Here is a 24,616-nt window from a genome sequence, read left to right as displayed (position 1 = left end):
TTTCCAATCAATACAATTCTAGCATTAATAATAAACATTTATCATGAACGGGAAATATGATAATAACCATTTTATTATTGTCTCTAGGGTATATTTCCAACATGACTTACCGCTAAAAATCAAAAGGCGGATGCTCATGTCGGCTGGGTAATGTTTGGATGAGATTGACCGCCTCGGCAGCCGTTGGATGGCAGGTGCAACAGCCGTTTGATCTCCGCCCATCAGCCACAACAACCATGTTGCGGTTGACCCATTTACGACAAGATCCTTGTTATGCTCCAGTTCAACCTCTATCGTTGCAACACGCCCTATGTTGCGACCGCAATTAATAGGACCCGTTGCAAACTTTGAGGAAGATGACAATGCGGTGGTGTGGTGCCAACCGGGAATATGTGGGTGGCTACCTGGGAGATGATGGTGAGCGCACAATCATGGTTCATCCAACGGCTGCGCACATAGCTGACGCTGCGGGAGGATCAGCCGGCTGAGCGAATGTGTTTTCCAAGTCAAAAAGCAATATTTAGATGGAAAGTACACATATTGATAATTTCAGTAGGACTTTATTGTTGGGGTGCTACGCTTGATACAAACAATATAATTGTCATGCGCGAACGCTGACAAATCAACACAAAAGTTTAAAACTTGTCAAATCACGGTACAATCCGTTTAATATGGTCCCATAGGTTGATATTTTTCTAAACACAGTATAGACGCAAGCGTTCATACATACGCGTATACACTTACTCTTATAAACGTACATACACACCCTACTATGACTTGAACTCTGATGGGCTGGGGATACCACTGACCTCTAACCATCTAACCACATATTGGTTCGCCCGTAGCCTGATAATGCGAACAAATCATTTCAATCACTAACCGGAGGCACCTGTCTTTTTTTGGAGGGAAACCGGAGGCACCTGTAGCCGTTAGATCAGATCGGTTTTCCAAGCCCAAACGCTCACGTCCGGCCTATCTCCTTTTTTTTTTTTTTTTTTTTGCGTGGAGTCCGGCCTATCTCCTTCCTCGAGCTAGCCCTTCCCGGTTTCTCAGTGGCTTGCCCAACGGCGGCCGTTCTCGTCTTCCACCGCCAGCGCACTACCTAGGTCCAGTCTCCCGTCAAATTTGTTCACTTGTGCTCCGCGTACCTACAGCCCATGCGTTGACCGACCAGCCTTCAGGCTCTCATCGCAAGATTAACGATAGGAGGGCCCGATAGATCAGGAGTCAGTGCGCCGTCACACTTTCAGTCTTTCACCTCCCTATCTGACGGCCTCACTCTCACCTCTCTCTGCCCCTAAACAGAGACAGCTCGGTGCAGCAGTAGCGGACGGCATACTGGCGAGTCAATGTGCTGAGAAAAGGAGGCTTCTCAGCAAATGTGAAGGGCGGAAAGGGGATCTGCTGTAAGTTATACGGCATCTTCTTTTCTTGTATAGTTATTTTGTTATTATCTCAGTGAAAGGTGGATGTTCCATGCGAAATTTGATCCCGTGTAGAAGAATGAATCTAGGAAAGTACTTTAGCTTTGCTAAATTGTCTACGTAGATTTAATGCTATTCCTTGTTGCATTAATAATGCCTTATCATTTACTCACACAGTATTATTTTTTGTTGTAGTGTATTGTTAACTTGCCTTTGTTGTCCGCATTGCCGACATATATATTGCTCTATTGTTGTCAGTATTTTAGTATGATTTTTGTTAAGAAATTTGCAGTTAGGTGGCGTGCTTTAGAGTTAGGAGCTCCTATTTAATATTGTTTTACTTAAAGATTAATCTGGAGGGACTCCTTTGCCAGAGATTTGCCCTTCAATTTTTTTGTTATGATATATAATTGCCTTTTTGTGAAAATCTTTCTGTGGATCTTTCAATTGAAGATCATCATTCTAACTTTTCAAATTGCAAAATCCTTTGAACATTGCAAAATCATCGGGTTGTATATAGACTACTAGATATTAGGTGTATTATAGCTGTGCTTTTAGCTCTGTTCGTATTGATTAATGTCTGATTCTTTGCTGTCGACATTTGATTATGTTTGATACATTCTTCAGATGAGGAGCAAATGAAGAACCATCCTTATGCATTTGGAATAATCTGGTAATTTTCTTAGCAAGGTGATTCTCCTGTTGGCTGTTGCGTAGTGAATTTCTAGGTAACTGTAAACTGAAAAGAAGCTTATGATACTGCTGCCATTCATGACTAGAGGTAAGGCTCTTGCAATACACTGGATTCACATAGCAACCGAGATATGGTATAAATCTTCATTAGTGTTTTTATGCTACTCCCTCTGTAAACTAATATAAGACATTTTAACCTAACATGTTATATTAGTTTACAGAGGAAGTATTTTGCAACTACAACACATCTAAGAATGCAACTTTCAGTAGTAACATCAATTTCTTAATTTATAAAAAACTTCAATCAGTAAATATTCTTTATGCATAAATGCTATTAATGGTTTGATCATTAACTGTTTAAAAAATGACTAGCCTGTGCAAATGCACGGGTTGATAACTAGTTTCTTTGTAATGAAAATGTGATAAATATAGTAGGCCGGGGCATGATTTTCGTTCCTGATACATAGTACAGCACAAAGATAGAAAGCAGTTACATTCTAATTACCAACCAACTGGCGCGCTTTTTTGGCAATGTCGGAGAGGAGAGGCCTAGCAGTCTTCTTCACACTGCAATCAGTCCCAGCAAAGAGCATGCAACTTTCGAGGTTAGACATGATCTTTGAGTCCTTACACAAGGACTTCACGCATTCCTCCAAGTCCGCGACATGGCCACGATGCAGCATTAATATCGCAATCTGGCTGCAAAGCTTCACGATTCTTAGACAATCAGCTCTGGCCTCACAACTTTGTTCGACTATAGCCTTGAGGTTCCGCACAAATTCACCCTCTTGGAAGGAAATCTCTAGACCACATCGTTGAAATCATTTGCACTGACACACATCACCAAGGTAAGCGATAAGCCGATAACAATGCTTCTCGGAATTCCTTATTTGTCTGATTACGTGACTTGATTTTGCCACTGTGTTTGGACGGCAGTTGCTTTTCTTCATCATCACCCGGTCCAGAAATTGCCTGGTTTTCTTCATGTTTTTTGGTTGCGACAATTGCCTTTACTGCCTCGGTCACTCTTGCAAGACACAGCAATTCATCCTGTGCAGAATTTGTTCTTTGTTTTATGGCGAGGTCTCGTTTACTGGCCAGTACTTCCGTGAGAACCTGCAACAATAATGTAACTTGTGGAAATACAATCACTGCCCAGATGATACTGCTAAAAAAGTATAACCAAAACTATTGTCGTGCCGGCTATTTTTTTTATGTAATTACTAGATGAATGAATCTGTAAGCTAACATTTGGGAGCAAGGCTTCCTTCACATAATCCTTGTCCAATGTACAGTGACTGCACAAGTTCTCCAAGATCTCCAATGCTACTGTCCTGTAGGTGATGTTGTTCTTAGCATCAAGTATCTCATTGAGACGATCAAGAATGTCATTCTGTTCCATCACTATGAACATAGAGTCTCATGAACATAGAGATAGTTTTTATCTTGGAAAGTAATTCCAGCGATTTCCCAGCCGTATTTCTAAGCTTTTCTTCTCCCTCTTCATCATCAGTAAGGAATATCTGCAACTGCTTCTTTATTAGATTTTCTTTTATTCCTGTGCAGAGGTTGGCCGAAGAATCAAAACCCAGTTCTGTCAAGATTTCTATGGCACACATCTGCAGTTCTCTGCTCACATTGTTCCCCTGATCAAGAAAGCTCTCCAGGTTGCTCAGTGCCGGCTTGCTGGAAGAGATTTCATGGGTCAGCCTTTTGCCATTCCACTCGGGAGCACTACTTTAGTGATGTAAACGCTCTTATATTTTCTTTACAGAGGGAGTAGTCAGTCATAGTTTATGCAGCATCGTCATGGCGCTCAAAGTAGAAAGCGTATTGTGGTATGTCCAAGTAAAGGTTCCAGTTCTAGTTTAGTCTTGCTTTTAGCTGTTTTAGCCTCCGCTCTGGTGCTCAAAGTGGACTACACGAACCAATGGAAATTTAACAAAAATTCACAAAAATTGAAAAAATTCGGCTCAAAGTGGTCAGGGAAAGGTCCTTTCTTCAGTTTCAGTCTTGTTTGCTTCGGTTAATTTTTTGCCTGTTCTTTGCTTTGTGTACTCTGTTTTTTTTGAAGGGCCCGTGGCCGAACTTCTATTACTAAGAAGAGACATTAACATTCCTGCCCTTTATTGCCGCGACCCCGACTGTTCTTTGTTAGTATGTGTGAGCTATCTCAAGTTGAGTTGATGAGCACTAGTGGTTGGGGCGCCACCTGGTGGCGCCTCTTGAGGCGGGATTGTGCGCACAAATCATGCTATCGTATTTGTTAACGTATTTGTATGACAGTAGGCTTAGTTTAGCGAGAGCGACAATTACATGTTAGTGGTCAAAAATGAAAGGCACGATAATATAACTACAACAGAAAAAGTGTCCTTTCATAAAGTAGAGCAAGCCTAAACTATACAATTGAACCTCACATAAGTATATTTTGTGTGAATGTGGAGATCACACCAGACTACTTAATGTAGCAAATGACATACCACATTTCTCTGCAATCTCATTCCAGTCAAGCAACACTTCTTCTCTTGGCCAGAAAGATAACTAAGGACCTACACAGACTTGGACCTTTAACAATCTTGCTCTCATGCCACTGGACCTCCATTTGCTTGAGAAATTAAGGACGCCAACTCCCCTATGCGCACTTGTATTGTTTGAGTACCTCGGCACGTCCTCTGCATTCATTTTACGCACTTAAAATAAAAAACTCTAAAGAACACAAGCCATCACTCACAACTTTTCATAGTAACAGAACGCTAGTAACATACAAGCTCACCCTTATGGTTCGGTTTAATCTTTGATCACCTCAAAGTGTAACCAATGGGAAAGAGAGCTCAAATGATTTAAAATAGTTTGGTTGCACATCACTTCTTTAATAAATTTACCTATGAAACATAATAAGGAAACAATTGTAAAATATGAAAAACAAATTACAGGAAGGAGCACACATGAGACCAGAACATGAAGCAGAAGGGTAGAAAACCATAAGGGTGGATTTTCAACATGATAAGTATAAAATATGTCTGTACTGAACATCAAAGGCCAAAAAAACCTTGCCAGCTTGTATGCATTCCAGTGCACTCATCATAGCCATGTAGAACCGTTGGGACATACATGAAAGGCAGAGAAGTACATCTAACGTCATCAACCAGATTTGAAGTTGTGAAGCCATACATTTTGTGCCGTCGATCCCGTAAACGGATGACCTCACCGATACAATTATCTGAGATGTCTTTCTTTTCTTCATGTCGTGGTGATCTTGTGAGCTTGCTGAGTTGCCATTGCGGAGAACACATGACTTGACCGACTTAGACGTGCCAACCATTTTTCTGCAATTTCAAGATTTACAATGACAATCTTGATCTGCTCCAAACTGGACAAATCTGTAGACAAGGACAGCGATTAGAAGCAGCAACAGTTTTATGTACACAGTGCAATAAAGTAAGGTGGACGAAACAAATTTGTTTATAATGAAAAAAGACTTATAAAGTAACCATGAAACTGAATGAACATACTTATAGTCATAGGTCAGCTCCTCCCATCTCTCTATGTCACGAACAGCAAAAATTCCAACTCTGGTCTATCCATCTACAGTCCTGAAATAACATGATACTATTAGCAAATATCAGGGTTATCAACGAAGATATAGAATAAGTAGTACAATATAACTAACCATTTCTGCATCTCCGTGTTTGGTTCAGAGCTATGATTGATGAACCCAGACTTGTTCCTCTGGTTTGTGGCATCAAAATGACCATATTGCTACTGACCTCACAGAGATCGAAGTTTGTGTAATGTTGTCTCGTCATTTACCATGTCCTTTCCTCACAAGTTATGTCATCAATAACTACAATATTGATGCAAGATATATGGATATTAGTTTGATCGCCCAGTGTACAATGTGATTAACCATCATAACATCAATCATATAAAAAATGCAATCACATACACGCACAATTATTTTCACCAGTACACACAATGATCCAATGTAATGAGTGAAATTTGTTGAGAGAAACCAAGCATTGAGTGACTTGGTAGCAGGGACAAACAACAGAACGACATGGAGACTGATGTTCATGCTGTGGCAGGTGATATTGATGAGCCCATCGTCGTAGTCAATGAGGGAGCAATGGTCCATCCAGATGTCGAAGGATCCAGGATTGATGGATGCCGTCGATGTCGTGGCTGCGGCCGGCCTCAAACTAGAATAAAATAATTCAGAATTAGTACAAGCACAAGCACGGATGGTAGTAATTAGTTACCTTACAGCAGGGGATGTGGTAGTGGTCGAGCGTGTAGCGAAATATCGTAGGAGACAACAAAAACAAAGGCATTGAAGAGCGCCCAAGTAGTGACCCGCCGGACAGCACCGGGGAACGGGTACGAACAAAGGTATTGCTACTTAGATGTCTGCAAGTATGCATTATATACCAAAATAATTAATTTTATGTGTATACTATTGAATCAATATCAATGTGAGTTAAAATAGAAGTAAAGTACCTGATCTGTTGTCACCTCAGTTTCAGCAAATTCTCTCTTAACTCTCGCACCCTGAATATTGCTCCTCCTACAACAGAAAATGGCATGCATCAGAACACATGACATTGATATAAATAATCATCTGACAACTAAGGAACTAAATAAAAAGAACACCTTTCAATGTCTCACATCAGAATCAGCATGATGCCTTTCATCGGAATTCTCTTGATCTTCATCTTGATGTACCCAAGACAAGTGCAACTTAGCCAATATACGATGACTGCTAGCATGCTACTGCTGAAACTACAACTATAGTCGTTAAGCATTAGTGATCAGATCTAAAGCTAATACAAAGATGCTGATATCATGCATGGTGGCACATAGCTCAACTTCTGGTCAACATGGTTCCATTGTAGCAAAAGAAATACAATAGCTCATATAGTTCAATCGCCTTAGAAATTAACTAAATACTCGATTTCTAATCATAAAAATCATGTGTACATGTATACAAAACAGACATGACCTTGTTGGGGTTGCAAAAAGACTAACCCAAGAAGGGGCAGAAAGATAAATTAAGACAAAGCTCACAACGGAAGAGAAGCAGCGGCGTGAAAATCAACACCTAACGGATGGAGCCATGGAAGAGGCATATGCAGTTGGTGGCATCCCTAGCGGCTCGTGAGCAGTTGAACGGCTACCTCGACGGTGCGTCCCGCAGCATGTCAACGGCGTCCCCTACGGCTTCCGCACGCTTGTCCGGTAGCATCCCCAGGTCATCCACGGTTGAATCTCCCTTAACGTCGTCGCACGCCTACTCCCACGGCTGACTGTGTCACCCACCGACCGATCCATCCAGATGGGGCTAGCTAAAGAGAACAGAGGATGAAACGAGCGAGACGGAGATGCGGGTCCATGAATTTGGGCTACAATGTAGGTAATACAAATGATATTAATAATTAACTACAAGTGAATAGGGGATTATTAAATTATACCATGTATGTATAGGAGGGAATCTGACCAAACTTTTCCATCCATGGTCCATTACTTCTCCTGGCATTCAAGCTATGGAGTATATGAAGCTGTACCTTCTGCCATTCCAGAATAAATTATTGCCCGCTAAATCAATGAGACGAAAGAAATGGATTCATGATAGGTAGTCAAACAAAACCGACAAAGATTGCAGAAGATCCCTAGTAATAATTTGATACAATGCTTCACATCCGCGAAAACGTCCGATCCGTCCGGATACAGAATCCTCTCTGCTCCGCATTCGCTCGCGCCCGAACCAAACAAAACACGTATTCAGTAGAGAATATCGTAAGCAACGCTTCCTGATACTGAAAGTCGAAAACGATACCAGAGTGCGAACCAAACGCCTCCTAAGACTATGTAGAAGCCTGGCACACACAACATCTAATTAGAAAAACAATCTATACAAACAGATCACTATGCTTTGACTAGAAGAGTTCTATACTGGCTGGCTGGTTTTGCCATTGGACCAGCATGCCCATCAGTCAAAACTCAAAACCTTTCAAGCAAAATTGACATGTATTCTGTCTGGAGTAGCAATGTGGAATATGATAAAGCTATGTCAGGGAACCCTTTGAAGTTACAAATTTCAAGATAATCTAAGCCATTACAGGAAACACACATGTGGCAACATAGCCTATATATTGTAAGTAGAAGGTAAAATAAATTAGGGAGAATGTAAAAAAGGAAAAGCAGGAACAAAAAGTTAGATATTTTTTACTGTCTTTCTTTTGAGCAGTGACAAACCAAAAAAAATGTTTTTTAGTACAGAAGAACGTCCATATGAACAAATAATGTATATATGAGCAGTATTTTTTTCTTAATCTCTCCTTTTTCATCGGTTTTCAATGGAAACAAGGAGGATCTGAAATGCAACTACTTCTCACAAGCCCGCCAAAAGATTAGTCAAGTGCAACAGTTAAGCTAGAACGTGAGCAGGAACGAAGTTGTAACAGTAGCATGAAGGATTTTCTAGCGCCGAAATAGCCAAATCCCAAGGAGCAACAGCATATGATATGTTGTTGCGGCAGAAAAGTTAATTTATCTGCCGCACTGGCTGCACATTAGGAACTAATTCTAACATATTGATCCACTGAAAATTCAGCGACAATGACACATGATGCCAGTGTAGAGTATCTATGGAGCTTGGGGGAAAAGACTGCGAGGAAAATAACAGGCCGCAGCCGACGTTGACAATGAAAAATAAAACACATGGCATAGTCCTTTGTGCACCGTTGTAGCGACTGTTAATGGGTTTAATTTGAAGGAGCAGCAGAAGAAGAAGAGATGTTAGTAGTAGAGATGGAATTGCACGCCTGTGGCTGCAAGCCAATGTTGGCTCGCCCAGAACAGCTCTGCTTTTGCTCCTGCTGTCCAAAGTTCAAATCTAGACGATGCTTGAGCAACGCAAAAAACTAAAACAAAAAACCCAACACAGAAGGACAAAATGCAGCAAATGAATGAAGGTAAAAGTATATATCAAATAAATAGAGTTTCCGCTCAATAAGTAATGAAAGTCCAAATGAAAATTTTGTCAAAAATGCACAAAAAGTGGAAAAGAATTATCAGAGCCAGGTTTCGATCCTGGGACCTGTGGGTTATGGGCCCACCACGCTTCCGCTGCGCCACTATGATTCTTGTTGCGTTGATGCTGAAACTTATTTTCTTATAAACGCCCGTCCTTCTCCTACCAACAAACCAGAGGAACATTGTTTGCTTGGAATTCAGCCGGGCATGTAAATCTCACCTACTTTGAACTAAGCAGATACGCAGTTCCGCACCATAGTTTGAGACTTGAGTGCATGGTGCCGGTCGATGGTGATGACTGATGACAAGGACTCTGGCGACCAACACGATGAAGATGCATGCCGCTGCAAGTCTGCAACCGGCAAAACCCCTATGCACAAACTCTTCAACCACCACGGGGTGAGAGCATGTAATCAACAGAATTAGCTTCCTCCTACTGACACTCCAAAAGTTTGTTCAAATTTATTGTCATTGTTGCTGTTGATCCTGATTGTCGTCACACTGTTACTGAAACTTATTCTGCTAACTTTCTAGGGACTGTTCTACTCGATCGAGATGGTACTGCCTACTGCGTCCACCCTGAACAGAGCTGATCCACACCATAGTCTCAGCTTCAGTGCAAGTGTATCATCGGTTTGCGCTGGTCCACTAAGCTCTTGAATTTGGTTCATTCTCCCTGCAGGGCTTCTTCCACAGCTCCATGTGTTGAAGATCCGACAGGTGCCATACTACCATTACCATGTGTAGCTAACTCAAAGAAAAATGACATACTTTATTTTCCTATCTACTGTATTTCATAAGTAGTAGTAAGGAAATTTGCATACGAAAAAAGATGCTGGAAACAGTTGCTGTACCAGTACCAATTTATAAGTGCTCACAAGATCTGCACCAGCAGGACATTTTAACCACCAATTCATCCATCACTCTAGATTTCTGTTGCTTTGAACATTTGTACTACATACTTATCATCAGTTTAAGATTTTGGAAAAACAGCACAATTCCCGCAGTAACAACATGCCAGCACTCAAATGGATCCCTGAACACAACCTCACAATTAAACATCTCTCATTCTCTGAACATGTGGACAATGACACATAGAATTCAGAAAAGCAGGCCAACAGTAATGGGCGATCCGGCGATCATGTTCTACTTGATGGCTCATCGAAGCACAGTTACATGTACTGCCTACTGCGTCCAGCTTTGCCAAACTCAAGTCTCTGCTTCCTCCTTCAGAGCTAGATGCTTGAACAGAGCAGATCCACACCATGGTTTCAGTTTTAGTGCAAGGGTACCACCGGATTGAGCTGGCCCACTAAGCTCTTGAAATTGTTTCATCTCCCTGCAGGTCTTCTTCCACAGCTCGATGTGTCAAAGATTTGACAGGTACCATACCACCATGTGTGTAGCTAACTTAAAGGAAAATACACCCATCTGTCTCATAATAAAGAAATTTGCATATGAAAAGATGGTGGAAACACACACTGAAGTACATGAACAAGTCCAATTGCTGTACTAGTACCATTACTAAATTTATAAGTTCTCATGAAATCTGCATCATCACTCTATAGAATTTTGCTGCTTAGCACATTTGCACTGTACATGTTTATCATCAGTTCATGATTTCTAAAAACAGCACAAATTGTGCAGTATTACTCAATAACAACTGACCATGTAAACAACATGTTAGCACTGTAATGAATCTCTGTGTGCGTTAGGCGAAAGCGTCTTACCTCAACGAGAGGGGACGTGCTGCATGTTTATAGGCAGGGGCGCACCTCCCTGGATAGCGCATACAGTTGGCGATTACAACTTGAGGGAGAAGAAAGATAGAGATAAGAGTATATGGTTACATAGTTGAGTTATCCCATCTAACTATCTAACCATGCCGCACAAGTTTATATCCTCTCCTAGGCTGTCACGCTACACAATCCTAGGCTGTCACGCTACACAAGTTTAACACTCCCCCTTAATCACAACTTCATCAAGTTGAGATTATGCTTGAAATCTTCAAAGCTTTTGGTGGGTAATGCCTTAGTAAATCCATCCGCAACCTGATCCCTGGAATGCACAAACCGAATCCGAAGTTGCTTCTGAGCCACTCGCTCACTCACAAAGTGGAAATCAATTTCAATGTGTTTTGTTCTGGCATGAAAAACTGGATTAGCAGATAAATCAGTGGCACCCAAGTTATCACACCAAAGGCAGGGAGCTTGAGCACTTTTAATACCCAGCTCCTTCAGAATAGATTGCACCCATATGATTTCAGCAGTAGCATTTGCCAATGCCTTATACTCAGCCTCTGTACTGGATCGAGAAACGGTAGCCTGCTTCCTTGCACACCATGAAATCAGATTAGGACCAAAGAACACTGCAAGCCGTCAGTAGACCTCCTGTCATCTAGGCAACCTGCCCAATCCGAATCTGAGAAGGCACTGACTAGTGTGGATGATGGCTTGCTGAAGTTAAGGCCAATGCAAAGGGTGTTCTTGATGTATCTGACTATGCGTTTAGCAGCTGTCCAGTGAATAGTGGTGGGTGCATGAAGAAACCGACAGACTTTGTTAACAGCAAAGGAAATACCAGGTCTTGTAAGTGTAAGATATTGAAGTGCACCTACGAGACTCCTGTATTTAGCGTTGTCTTCTTGACTCAAGGCTTGCCCTTCTGTGAGAGACAGTTTTTCTGAGCTGGATAATGGAGTAGGTGAGGGTTTACACCCTTGTAAGCCAGCTTTCTTTACTAAATCCACGGCATACTTTTCCTGAGAGAGGTGAAGTCCATCCTCATGTTTCCTCACTTCTATCCCTAGGAAATGGTGCAAGTGTCCAAGATCCTTAAGAGCAAACTCTGTACTGAGATCCTTCAAAAGTCCTGTGATAGCTTCATCAGAGGAACTTGTAACAATGATATCATCAACGTAGATGAGAACAAATATACATGTGTTGCACTTGTTGTAAATAAACAATGAGGTGTCAGACTTAGAAGGAACAAAGCCAAGTGTTTGCATTTTGTGACTGAGTTGTGAGTACCATGCTCGTGGGGCTTGCTTCAACCCATATAGTGCCTTATCAAGCTTGCACACATAAGAGGGTGCATGTTGGTTTTCAAACCCAGGAGGTTGTTTCATGTACACTTCCTCTTCCAGAACGCCATGAAGGAACGCATTGTGTACGTCTAGCTGTCTGAGACTCCAGCCCCTGGACACAGCAATGGACAAAACATGACGGATGGTAGCAGCTTTCACAACGGGACTGAATGTGTCCTCGTAGTCTATACCATACCGTTGCTTGAAGCCCTTGGCCACAAGCCTTGCCTTGTAGCGATCAATAGTGCCATCAGACTTTCTCTTAATCCTGAACACCCACTTGCAATCTATGAGATTTTTACCTTGTTGTGGAGGGACCAAATGCCATGTTTTGTTTCTCTTCAAAGCCATATACTCCTCATGCATGGCCTTCTTCCAATTTTCATCCGCAAGTGCTTCATCAAGTGTGTACGGTTCACCTGGTTCACCTGTGGAACAGACAAGCTCATATTTCTTAATATGTTTATAATTCACTGGTTGTATTACCCCTTGTTGCAACCTTGTACGGCGTGTTGTTGAAGGAGCCTGGACGCGCCACAGACGATCCTGAGCCGGCTACAGGAGTTCCAGGCGCTGCAGAACCCGATCCCGAGGCAGATCCCAAGCCACCAACCTCCATGTCAGGGGCTGGATCCGCAGCCGGATCTTCTGTGATCGTGGGTGCAGGCGTGCAACGCGGCGCTGGCGCAGAAGATCCTGCGCGACCGGCCTCATCATGAGACCGGCCCCGCGCCCACCGTGCCAGGGGTGGGTCCAGCGCCTGTCGACCGGCTGCCCGCGCCGCGTGTAGCACAGCGGCTGGTCCGGGAACCGGACGCCCGCGGGTCCATTGTGAGGCGGACAGGTGGCATGCACTGACTCGCTGGCAGAGGCGCGGTCATCCGTGTCGGGCGCAGCTGAGGGCGCGGAGCCCCGAGCCGATCCTGCTGCAGATCCTGAGGCAGATCCGGCTGGTAGGTCTGCCGCTGCGGATCCCGAGACGGATTTGCTCCCCGGGCCAGGACACATGAAGGCCTGTTTAGGCTATTTTCTTCACCAATTTCTGCTCCATTTTCTCCTGCATCATCACACAACTCATGCACAGTGGTTTGAGAGTTAGTCAATATATGATCATCACGGTTATATTCCCCTTCATCAAAATTAGTGAGAGATGGTGGAAGAAGGAGAATTTCTTTGCGGAGTAGGGCACCGGCATTAGGGTGGAGATCGGCAAAGGGGAACTTGGTCTTATCGAAGACAACATCTCGCGAGATATATACACGTCCAGTGGAGACATCTAGACACTTCACCCCCTTGTGTTGAGCACTATAGCCTAGAAAAACACACTGTTTTGAGCCAAACATGAGTTTGCGGGAGTTGTATAGATGGAGATTAGGCCAACCAAGAACACGTAGAGAATTGTAGTTAGGTTTGACATGAAGGAGTCTCTCAATGGGTGTTTCATTGTTTATGACCCGACTTGGGAGCATATTGATAATGTGGACAGCGGTGAGAAACGCTTCATCCCAGAATTTTAAGGGCATGGAGGCTCCTGCGAGAAGTGCAAGGCCAACTTCAACGATATGCCTATGCTTACGTACGACAGAGCCGTTCTGTTGGTGAGCATGAGGGCAAGACACAAGATGTGATATGCCAAGTGTTTGGAAAAAGGAGTTTAATTTCTCGTACTCCCCTCCCCAATCTGATTGGACCGCAATGATCTTGCGGTCGAACTTGCATTCAACGAGTGCTTGGAAGTTTTTAAAAACTTGGAAAACATCGGACCTCTTCTTGAGAAGGTATATCCAAGAAAATTTACTAAAGTCATCAATGAAACTGACGTAGTACGTGTGTCTACCAACAGAACTAGGGGCAGGACCCCAGACATCAGAAAATATTAATTGCAATGGAATAGTAGAAACACTTGTGGAAATAGGATAGGGTTACTGATGACTTTTTGCTCTTTGGCAAGAATCACAAATGGTCTCAATATTACGCTCACCAACAAACGGGAGCTTATTTTTCTTAAGCAAACGTTCAACAAGTGAAAAGGAAGCATGCCCTAAACGATCGTGCCAACGTGTTGAAGAGAGTTTGACAACACCATAGGCTTCTTTATTGAATCTTCTAAGCTCAGGAATCAACGGGTAAAGACCTCGAACGCATCTACCTCGATACAGTACCTTCCTCGTGGCCCGATCCTTAATCAAAAAGAAAAAGGATGAAATTCAATGAACACATGATTGTCAATGGTGATGCGATGAACGGAGAGAAGATTTTTGTTGGCACTAGGGACATGCAGAATTTTGTGAAGATGAATGTTACGAGAAGGAGTACGTATAACCGAATGACCAATGTGACGTATACTCATACCTGCACCACTGGCGGTGTGAATCTGGTCCTTCCCGTGATACTTCTCACGGAGGGTTACCTTCTCGAGCTCCCCTGTGAGGTGATTGGTCACGCCGCTGTCGAGGTACCAGTTGGTGTCGACTCCGTACGACCCATCAGCGGCGGCAGCGACCTTGTCATCATCTTCAGACGAAGGTTCGTCCTCGTCGAACCTGTACCAGCAGTCCCTGGCCGTGTGACCAGGTTTTCCGCAGATTTGGCAGTGGACCGCATCGGGACGGGACTTGCCCGAGCCGCCGCCGCGGCGGCCCCTGTTGTTGGTGGAGGAGGGGCGGCCGCCGCGAGAACCGGAGTTGCTGCTGCCTTGCTTGCCCTTAGAATGAGGAGGACCCCGATAACGAGAGGAGGATCCGCCGCGCCCACGGGTCGCCGCGTTCGCCGACGACTTGAAGCCACCGCCGGTGCTATGGAACTGAGCGACACGCCGATCAAAATAGCTCAACATGGTGTAGAGCTCGTCGAGGGAGACCGGCGTGACGCGTGCGTCGAGGGCGGAGACGAGGGGCTGGTAGTCCATGTCCAGCCCATGCAACAAGTAGGAGATCAGCTCGTCGTCTTGTATGGGCTTCCCGGCCGCGGCGAGGTCGTCGGCGAGGCCGGACTGGGTGCCCTTCTGCGCATTGATCAAGGCAGTGCGGATGTTGTTGACGCGGCTCAAGGACTGCGAGGAGAACATACCTGCCAGCGTCGTCCAGAGAGCATGGGCGGTGGTGACCGCAGTCACCGTTATCAGCACCTCTTTGGTGAGGTTGTTGAGCAGGTAGCCCAGCACCTGCTGGTCCTCCTTGACCCAGATGGGGTGGAGAGGGTTGGGCTCGGAAGATTCCTTCCCATCCTTGTCCTTGGAGACGAGGAGGCGCGTCGGTTCTGGCATGGTGCCATCGACGTAGCCGAAGAGCCCGGCTCCCCTTAGCTGCGGCGTGATCTGGGTTCGCCACATGACATAGTTCGTCCGGGAGAGCTTCTCCGTGATCTGACCACTTAGGTTCGACTGGACGGCACTGGAGGAAGACATGGCTAGCACTAATGGAGATAAAAAAGCTAGGGTTTAGGAAGAGGAGTCTCTGCTTACCATGTGCGTTAGGCGAAAGCGTCTTACCTCAACGAGAGGGGACGCGCTGCATGTTTATAGTATAGGCAGGGGCACACCTCCCTGGATAGCGCATACAGTTGGAGATTACAACTTGAGGGCGAAGAAAGATAGAGATAAAAGTATATGGTTACATAGTTGAGTTATCCCATCTAACTATCTAACCATGCCGCACAAGTTTATATCCTCTCCTAGGCTGTCACGCTACACAAGTTTAACACTCTGAACACAACCTTACAATTACACATCTCTGATTCTCTGAACATGTGCGCAATGACACATAGAATTCAGGAAACCAGGCCAACACTAATGGGCGATCCGGCGATCAAGGTGCCAAGGATCAACTTCTACTTGATGGATCAACACTAACGGGCTCATGATTGTTGATGGCTCATCCAAGCACAATTTTATCAAGAGAGTTTATGCTAGCATTTACATAGATGGCTTATCCAAGCACAGTCACATCTAGCAGAGAGTTTCATTGCACTTTTTGCGCTGCGTTCCACACGGCCAGTGGAATTTTGAGTAGATTCTTCTGGGGCATGGCCGTTGGGATGAACTTGATCCTTGGTGCCCTCTTTACCGGAAACGGCAGAGGGTCGACCTTCGCAGCGGCGGCGGCGGCGGAACGAGGAGCATCGAACCATGGCTGCTTCAGCGCCGCGGCTGCCGTCAGTCGCTTCTCGGGGTTGCATGTGAGGAGCCCTTGCAACACCTGAAATCCTTCCTCGGATAGCTTGTCTTCAGGGAAAGAACACCGCAGCCGGCTGTACTTGCACCCCGCCGGCAGCCGTCGCAGCGCCTCCGCGGTGAGCGGCAGCGAGGTGAAGCCTGGCCACGTCCTCTCGTCCGGCATCCCGAGCACACATAAGATGCTCCACAGCTGCCTTATGTCATTCTTCGTCTTGTCTTCGTCGTCATCTTCGAGGTAGCCCTTGAACATCGTCTTGCCGGTGAGCAGTTCGGCAAAGACGCAGCCGATGGACCACGTGTCCACTTGCGCGTCGTAGTCCTTCTTGCCAAGGATCATCTCGGGCGCCATGTAGGACGTCGTGCCGGCCCGGTTGTACGGGGGCCAGTCGGACATGGACATGGCCAGCCCGAGGTCGCAAATCTTGACGAGCTCCCCGTTTTTCCCGACGAGGATGTTGCCAGGCTTGATGTCGCGGTGGACGAGGTGGCGCTCGTGCGCGTGCATCTTTTCGGCGCCGGTCAGGAGCTTCCACATGAAGTCGCGCACCGTGGATTCTGGGAGCGGCGGGTCGCTGCGCCTGTCCCACAATAAAGAGTGGAGGCTCGACGCCTCGACGTACTCCATGACGAGGCCGGCGGTGTCGCCGGTGGCCGGATCGCACACCAGGCCCTCGAAGCCGACGACGTAAGGGTTTCCGTTGCAGGCCTCGAGGAATCGTGCCTCCCGCTCAAGATCTTCGACGTCGGGGGAGGAGAGGAACTTGACGGCCACGTTCTTTTTGGTGACGCGGTGGCGCATCCTGAGGACGACGCCGAAGCCGCCTTTGCCTAGGCGGGCCACCTTCTCGTAGTCGTCGGTGGTCCCGATGGAGGCGCGGCTCCTCTTGCAGCACGTCGGCGATTGTTGATGTTGAGCCGCTGCGTGGCCGTGGCCGGCGTCGAGGACGGCAGCAGGTCGCTTGCGGGCAGCCATGGCGCTGGACGAACGAACTGCCTTGGTTGGTGGAGAGGGCGGCGGCAGAGTTTGCGATTTGGATGATTGAGAAGGGGGAGGGAGGAACTTCCGTATGGATCCATGCTCTGCGTTGGCAATTTGTTTCGACAGGTTGCCTCGCCGACTCGCCATGGAATTCAGTTCAGTCCGAGTTACGGTGGCTGACAGCTTCTTTGCCTTGCTGCCTGCGTTTTCCGCCCGATGGCGGATATTCACGTTTCGTTCATTTCGGACTCGAATTCAGGTTCTTCGTTTCCGATTCGGTTTCAATATATGCTGAGCTCGCGAGAAAAGCATATCTACCATGCACGGGATCTCCCGTGCATGCGTTGGCCATTGATTTTGTTGGAGATTCACATTCATGCATGCATATTTTATTAGTATTGCTCAGTCCAGCAGCAAGTATTTCATCAATTGGTCATACCAATCAGTCACTCACACTAAAACTAGTTGCTGATAGTTGCATAATGTTTTACCATGTTTCATAATATTTTTTAGTTTCGTAATCTTTTTTTTGGTTATATTTTCATAATGTGTCACCATGTTTGAAGACTCAATTTTTAAATCTTATCTAAATACATTCAAGATTTTTTTTTTGTTTCAAAGACCTTGTCACATTATTGATTTTTTTGTATGGAATTAATGAATTTCGATGAAACAAGTTGGAAACCTGATGATTTAGTCGTCAAAAAAGTAATTTCAAAATATATACTCAACATTGGTCTTGTTTTGAAGATCTTGCCGCAAAAAACACATTTGTGTAAATAGAAAGTAAAACAAAGTTTTATTTCAAAATACAGTAGACATCTAAGTATTTGTCTGAATGAAACTTAGTGACTAGAGACACTATATATATATGATATCTATGGGCCCACAAAACAAGAATAAAAAACATGCATACATGCACGAGAGGTCCCATGCATGGTAGAAAATCCTCTCTCGCTCGCCCCTTCCCGCGTCCAACCAAGTCGTCGATCGAACCGAGCGCCATGGCCGTCTGCAACTGCAAGAGGCCTGCTGCCGTCCTCGACTCGATCACACCAGCCACGCTACGACGAGCCAAGGATCAGAAGCGAACGGCTGCCGCAAGAGGAGGCGCGTCCGGATGGATCGGCGCGGCACCGAGGACTACGAGGAGACGCGCGGTATCGGCAAGGGCGGCTCCGGCATCGTCGTCAAGGTGTGCCACCGCGCCACCGGCAAGACCGTCGCGATCAAGTTCCTCTGTTGCACCGAGGACCCCGCCGACGCCACTAGGGAGCTCCGGCGCGAGGCCAGCTGACAGGACTGTCACGGCTGAGTACACGGTCGTATCAAACCAGGCACGAGAGGCTGACGATGAAGGCCCACAAGACAAGGAGAAGGTTGGAGGCGAACCGCTGACTGGTGGACCAGATGACGAGCGTGCTGGGCACGACAGCGTGTGAGAGGTGTGTTTGTGTGTGTGTGTGTTATAAGCAAGTCGCGGACCCGAGTAGGGGCATCAAGTTTATTGTAATCAACAGAACTAAGGAGAAGATGTCCTTCTCGCTTATCGGCATCCTTCTTTCCCCTTCTGCCCACCTACCTTCTTCTTCTCCCTTGGGATCTAGATCAGGCCTTTGACAAGTAGTACCAGAGGTCAGCAACCCTGGAGACAGCCTACCCCCGGCCGTGGTACTCCAGCAAGCAAGCCCAGAAGACGGCGGCGGTGGAGGAACAACTAGCGGCGCTACTTCAGTCCGTCAACGAAGGGCGCGCCGCCAACGATGCCAAGTTGGAGGCGATCCAGCAGTCCCTCAGGCTATGACGACTGGCGGTCACAAATCTTCAACAGCAACTCAACGAGCTCCGATCCCAAGTCGGCAAGATCGCCCTCCACCTCGCTCGCCGATCCAGACGCGATCGTGGCGTATACATCCATGGGGCGACCGACGGCGACTCCACCCAGTGCCTGCGTTGACCACCACAGGTCAGTTGGCCACGACAGGATCCAAGATTCCCGGGGCCAGGTACACGGGGTGGTCACCACCCTGGAACCGCCTCCAGTCAAGGGTGTGTTCCCTTCTTCCCTTGATTCCGCCTCATCTAAGGATTTAGTTCTGACTGCCGAACCCACATCGTCCCGTGGCGCACCGCACGGTCACTGGGTGTTGCCGAAGTTGGATTTCCCCCAATTTGATGGAGATAATCCACAGTTTTGGAAGACCCGATGTGAGAAGTATTTTGATGTCTATGGAGTTCATCCTGATCTATGGGTTCGCGTTGCCACGCTGCATTTCACAGGGAATGCTGCGCGTTGGCTGCAGTTACATGAATTAGGCACTAGATCATTCACTTGGGATAAGTTGTGTGAGGCTCTTACTAGTAAATTTGGGCGCAACCAATACCAGGCGCAGCACAGGCAGTCTGCAGTTCTTTGTCAAACTGGATCGGTAGCGGAGTATATGATCCAATTCGAAGAGTTAATGCATCAATTACTTGCTCATAATGCAGGATTTGATCAAGTGTACTTCACCACTAAATTTTAAGATGGGTTGCGTGCTGAAATTCGTGCTGGTGTAGTGTTACATCGTCCGCAAGAATTGGATACCGCTTTTCTTTGGCTCTGTTGCAGGAGGAAATCTTCGAGGCACCGGCCGGCCTACCACAACGTAAGCCATGGGATCATGCTATTCCCCTGCTCGAAGGCACAAAACCAGTGAATATCCGACCGTATCGCTACACTCCTGAGCAGAAGAATGAGATAGAGGCACAAGTCAAAGAAATGCTACGAAAGGGGCTCATCACTACCAGCACCGGTCCCTTCTCTTCCCAGTCCTGCTAGTCAGGAAGAAGGATGTCGGTGTCAAAACCGGCGGATCTCGGGTAGGGGGTCCCGAACTGTGCGTCTAAGGCGGATGGTAACAGGAGGCGGGGGACACGATGTTTACCCAGGTTCGGGCCCTCTCGATGGAGGTAATACCCTACTTCCTGCTTGATTGATCTTGATGATGTGAGTATTACAAGAGTTGATCTACCACGAGATCATAGAGGCTAAACCCTAGAAGCTAGCCTATGGTATGATTGTTGTTGTCCTACAGACTAAACCCTCCGGTTTATATAGACACCGGAGGGGGCTAGGGTTACACAGAGTCGGTTACAAGGCAGGAGATCTACATATCCGTATTGCCAAGCTTGCCTTCCAAGCCAAGGAGAGTCCCATCCGGACACGGGACGGAGTCTTCAATCTTGTATCTTCATAGTCCAACAGTCCGGCCAAAGGATATAGTCCGGCTGTCCGAGGACCCCCTAATCCAGGACTCCCTCAGTAGCCCCTGAACCAGGCTTCAATGACGATGAGTCCGGCGTGCAGATTGTCTTCGGCATTGCAAGGCGGGTTCCTCCTCCGAATATTCCATAGAAGATTTTGAACACAAGGATAGTGTCCGGCTCTGCAAAACAAATTCCACATACCACCGTAGAGAGAATAATATTTCTACAAATCTAATCTGCTGACACATTCTGCAGCATGACACCACACCATGGCCCGGTCATTATTCGATCCGTTTTTCTCAACCAACCACTGCACATATTGTGAGGCGGTTTTCTTGGCACGTCTTGTCGAAGCAGAGATCGTGTCCCCTTATCACGGGATTCTCATCAATACGGGTGTGGGTAACCCCACCGCACCATCAATTACGGCGCTTGGGGAATAAGCAAGTTTACCAGGCAGGTGGGGAGGCGCATAGTTCCTTCCGCCCTTATAAAGAGACAAGGATTCATCTTTTTCACCCACGCCCTCTTCCTCCTTGCTCATCCATTCTTGCGCACTTGAGCTCCAGCACCCAAGTTCGCATTTTCTCCCCAAACCACTCCAAGCATGTCCGGAGCGGGAGGCAAGTGGGTGGTCTCCTCCGTTACGGAGGAGGACATCACAAAGCTACGGGGAGCCGGATACCTGGCCGCGGATATCGCGCACCGGCTACCAGATGCGGGGCAGATCGTCCCTACTCCAGAACCCCATGAGAGGGTGGTATTTCTTACCCACTTCGTCCACGGACTGGGATTTCCCCTCCACCGTTTGTCCGCGGGCTCATGTTCTACTACGGGCTGGACTTTCACGATCTGGCCCCCAATTTCATCCTCAACATCTCGGCGTTTATCGTCGTGTGCGAGGCCTTCCTCCGCATCAAGCCCCACTTCGGCCTGTGGCTGAAGACCTTCAACGTTAAACCGAAGGTGGTGGTCGGCCAGCAAGCGGAGTGCGGAGGCGCCATGGTGGGCAAAATGCCCAACGTCACCTAGCTCGAAGGCTCCTATGTGGAGACCGTAAAGGGGTGGCAATCGGGGTGGTTCTACATCACCGAGCCGCGCGACACCAACTGGGTGGTGGCCCCCGAATTTCGATCCGGAATCCCCATGCGGCTCACCTCCTGGAAAGAGAAGGGCCTATCCTGGGGTTCCTCGGTAGAGCTGACCGGACTCCAGACCTGCGTAAAAAACATGATGAGCAAGAAAATCAAGCTCGTCAACGTGGTCCAAGTCATGCTCTTCCGCCGGATCCTCCCGTGTCAAAGACGGGCATTCAATTTGTGGGAGTTCGACCCGGCCGAGCACCAGACCCTGTGAGAGCTCTTTGACACAACGCACAAGGACGTCTGGAAGGTGCTGTTCAAGGGCGCCGAGGTACCTCCCTCCCTTACCGAGGACCGCGGACTCAGCGCAAAGCGTCCTGCCAATCCGGTAAGTCTTTTATATCTCATAAGATGTTCTTTTCCTCAGTATAACCACACGCGGGATCTAAGCCTCCACGCCATTTAACAGGACTAGGTAGCGACAGCGGAGGAGATCGATTATCTAGCCCCCTGCCCGAAGATCCAGCGGATGCTCTCCTAATGGAGATGCTGGTTCCGGCGCCTTATGAGGTGCCGGAGAAGAAGGCCAAGGGGACCAGGAAGGGTCTCCGGCGCAAGGTTATATCGGACTCATTGTGCGAAAACACCGAGGCGCACTCCTCCCACGGAAACGAGGAGGAGGAAGAGGAAAGTTCTCCCCCCCAGCCGGGGGGACAGGAAAAGGAAGGCCGCCCCATCAGGGGAGGCCGAAGGGTCCAAGAAGGGAAGGACCCTCCTCCCGGACTGCTCCACGACGGCCGCTTTCAGCAACGAGGAGTGGTTACCCAGGGACAAGCCCCTGGCAAAGTCCTGAGTATCCGGATACCATAATTATTCTTGGTACGTCTTATTGTACTGTTTCTTATCACGCCGCGCATGATTATGCAGTCCGTCCCGAGCCCATATCGACGTATCTTCGTCGGATGATTCTTTGGGCCCGTCAGATATGAACAGCGATTCACGCCCGACCGCCTCCTCCCCCCGCCCTACGGACGACGCCGAGGTGTTGTCTCAAAGGGAACTGAACCAAGGGGAGACAGTTCCGGAGGCGCCCCAAGGCGACATTCCAGGTGCTAGGCGCACGAGGGGCAAGACTCCCCTGGGCCCTAATTGTAACGCCCCGGATCCGATGCGCCACATGTCTTCCGTTTATTCGCCGTCGTTGCCATGTCATTTGCTTGCGTGTTGCTTTTTGCCATGTCATCATCTGCATTGCATCATCATGTTTTTCAAAACTTGCATCCGGTCCTTTTCCCCGTTGTCTGTTTCGCGATCCGACACTCTCACCGCACCCGTTGCATCCCTCTGTTTTCTTTTCGTGAGCGGGAGAAAAACCTTCTCGGAATGGGTCGGTATTTGCCGAGTGGCCTTGGTATAGCACCGACAGACCGCCCGTCAAATTTCGTTCCATTTGGAGGTCGTTTGATGCCCCAATGGTTAACGCGTACCCCTAAAACCCCCTTCTCTTTGCAGCCCAGCACCTCTTCACACAGCCCACCTAGCCCATCCTAACCCCCTCCATGCTCTCGGGCGTTCGATCACGATCGTGTGGGCGAAAACCGCACCTTATTTGGACATCCCTACCTCCCTCTACCTATATAAACACCTCCCCTTCCATTTTTTCGCGGACGAAACCCTAGCTTCTTCCTCCTCCCGCCGACGGACACGTCCACCCTCACGCCCGGACATGTCGCCACCGCCTCTGCCCAATCCGGAGCCGCCACCTGTCCGCCGCCGTCGTCCTCGCGGCCGCGGCCCGCCAGGCCCAGGCGCGGCCCACCCAGGCCCGCGCGGCCGCCCGTCCGCCCCGCGCGGCCGCCCGTCCGCCCCGCGCGCCGCCTCCGTGCCCGACCCCGCCGCCGGCCACCTCGCAGCCTGGCGCCGGCGACCCCCGCCGCCCGCTCGCCGCGGCGACCTCGCCCGCCGCCGCCTTGCTCCTTCGCCCCCCTCGCCGTTCGCCTCCGCCGCCGCACCTCTCCACCGGCGCCGACCCCGCCTCCGCGTCCGCCGCGCCGGCGCCGCCCCTGGCCGCCCGGTCACCGCCCCGACCGCCCCCGACCGTCGCCGCGCCGCCCCGCCGCCCTCCGGCCTCCTCTCGTCGCCGCCCGTCCCCACTCCGGCCACCGTCGCCCTTCTCCGGCGGAGATCCGGCGAGATCCGCGGCCGCCTCGGGATCTGTTGAGAATGTAGACCTTAGAGTCACCCGCCAGGAGGGGCCGGGTTACTCTTTGGATGGTCATTGCCAGAAGCCCGGAGCCAAGTTTCAAGACGATGGGCCAGAGATGGGCTGAGACCCGGATATGGCTTAGGGCCTGTAGTGACAATCATTATTATGGTAGACTTGTAGTATAAGGCAAGTATGGTTTAGAGTCCGAGCCGGACGTTCTTATGAGCCGGCCGGGACTCTGAGAGCTGCTGGGCGTCAGCCTCCCTATATAAAGGGACGACCCGACAGCGGTTCGAGGGCGACAACAACCTCATCGAGAGCCAGGCATAGCTGTTTAGCTCCCTGGCGATCGTAACCCTAATCAATATCACCTCAAACTGGACGTAGGCTTTTACCTTCACCGTAAGGGGCCGAACCAGTATAACCCCTCGTGTTCCTTGTCCCGGATAACCCCTTCAAGCTTCCTAGTTGCGATGGCTCCATGACTAAGTCCTAGCTTGAGGACATCTGCCGTGACAATTCCACGACAGTTGGTGCCCACCGTGGGGCCACCGCACGGTGGATTTGAGTTCTTGAAGGGCAGCTTCGAAGGGCTCAAGGGATATGCTGTGGGCCGGATGACCAAGAGTCGTCGCGGCAAGCTCTACATCGACGATGCGGACTGGGGCCCCGACGCCGGCTCAATTGAGTAC

At 48.1% G+C, this 24,616-nt stretch overlaps 1 protein-coding gene and 1 long non-coding RNA gene across 2 annotated transcripts; one reads left to right on the top strand and one right to left on the bottom strand.

Annotated features, from left to right (window-relative positions):
- Positions 1–989: 989 nt before the first annotated feature.
- On the top strand, positions 990–4,245 carry LOC109767032 (uncharacterized). Its single transcript, XR_002233764.4, has 4 exons — positions 990–1,226; positions 1,306–1,406; positions 2,052–2,097; positions 3,684–4,245. It is a non-coding gene; the product is annotated as an uncharacterized lncRNA (long non-coding RNA).
- Positions 4,246–16,193: 11,948 nt separating this feature from the next.
- LOC109767030 (putative cyclin-dependent kinase F-2) lies at positions 16,194–17,381 on the bottom strand. Its single transcript, XM_020325784.1, has one exon. It carries the CDS (start codon positions 17,379–17,381, stop codon positions 16,194–16,196), a length of 1,188 nt encoding a protein of 395 aa, XP_020181373.1.
- Positions 17,382–24,616: the final 7,235 nt, after the last annotated feature.

Source organism: Aegilops tauschii, chromosome 4 (assembly GCF_002575655.3).
Source record: "Aegilops tauschii subsp. strangulata cultivar AL8/78 chromosome 4, Aet v6.0, whole genome shotgun sequence".
In the NCBI taxonomy this organism is placed as follows: domain Eukaryota; kingdom Viridiplantae; phylum Streptophyta; class Magnoliopsida; order Poales; family Poaceae; genus Aegilops; species Aegilops tauschii.
This window is presented reverse-complemented; position numbering and strand designations above follow the sequence as displayed.

Excerpts from the sequence above, each read along its gene's own strand:
- LOC109767030 (XM_020325784.1), bottom strand. The coding sequence starts at position 17,381 with ATGGCTGCCCGCAAGCGACCTGCTGCCGTCCTCGACGCCGGCCACGGC.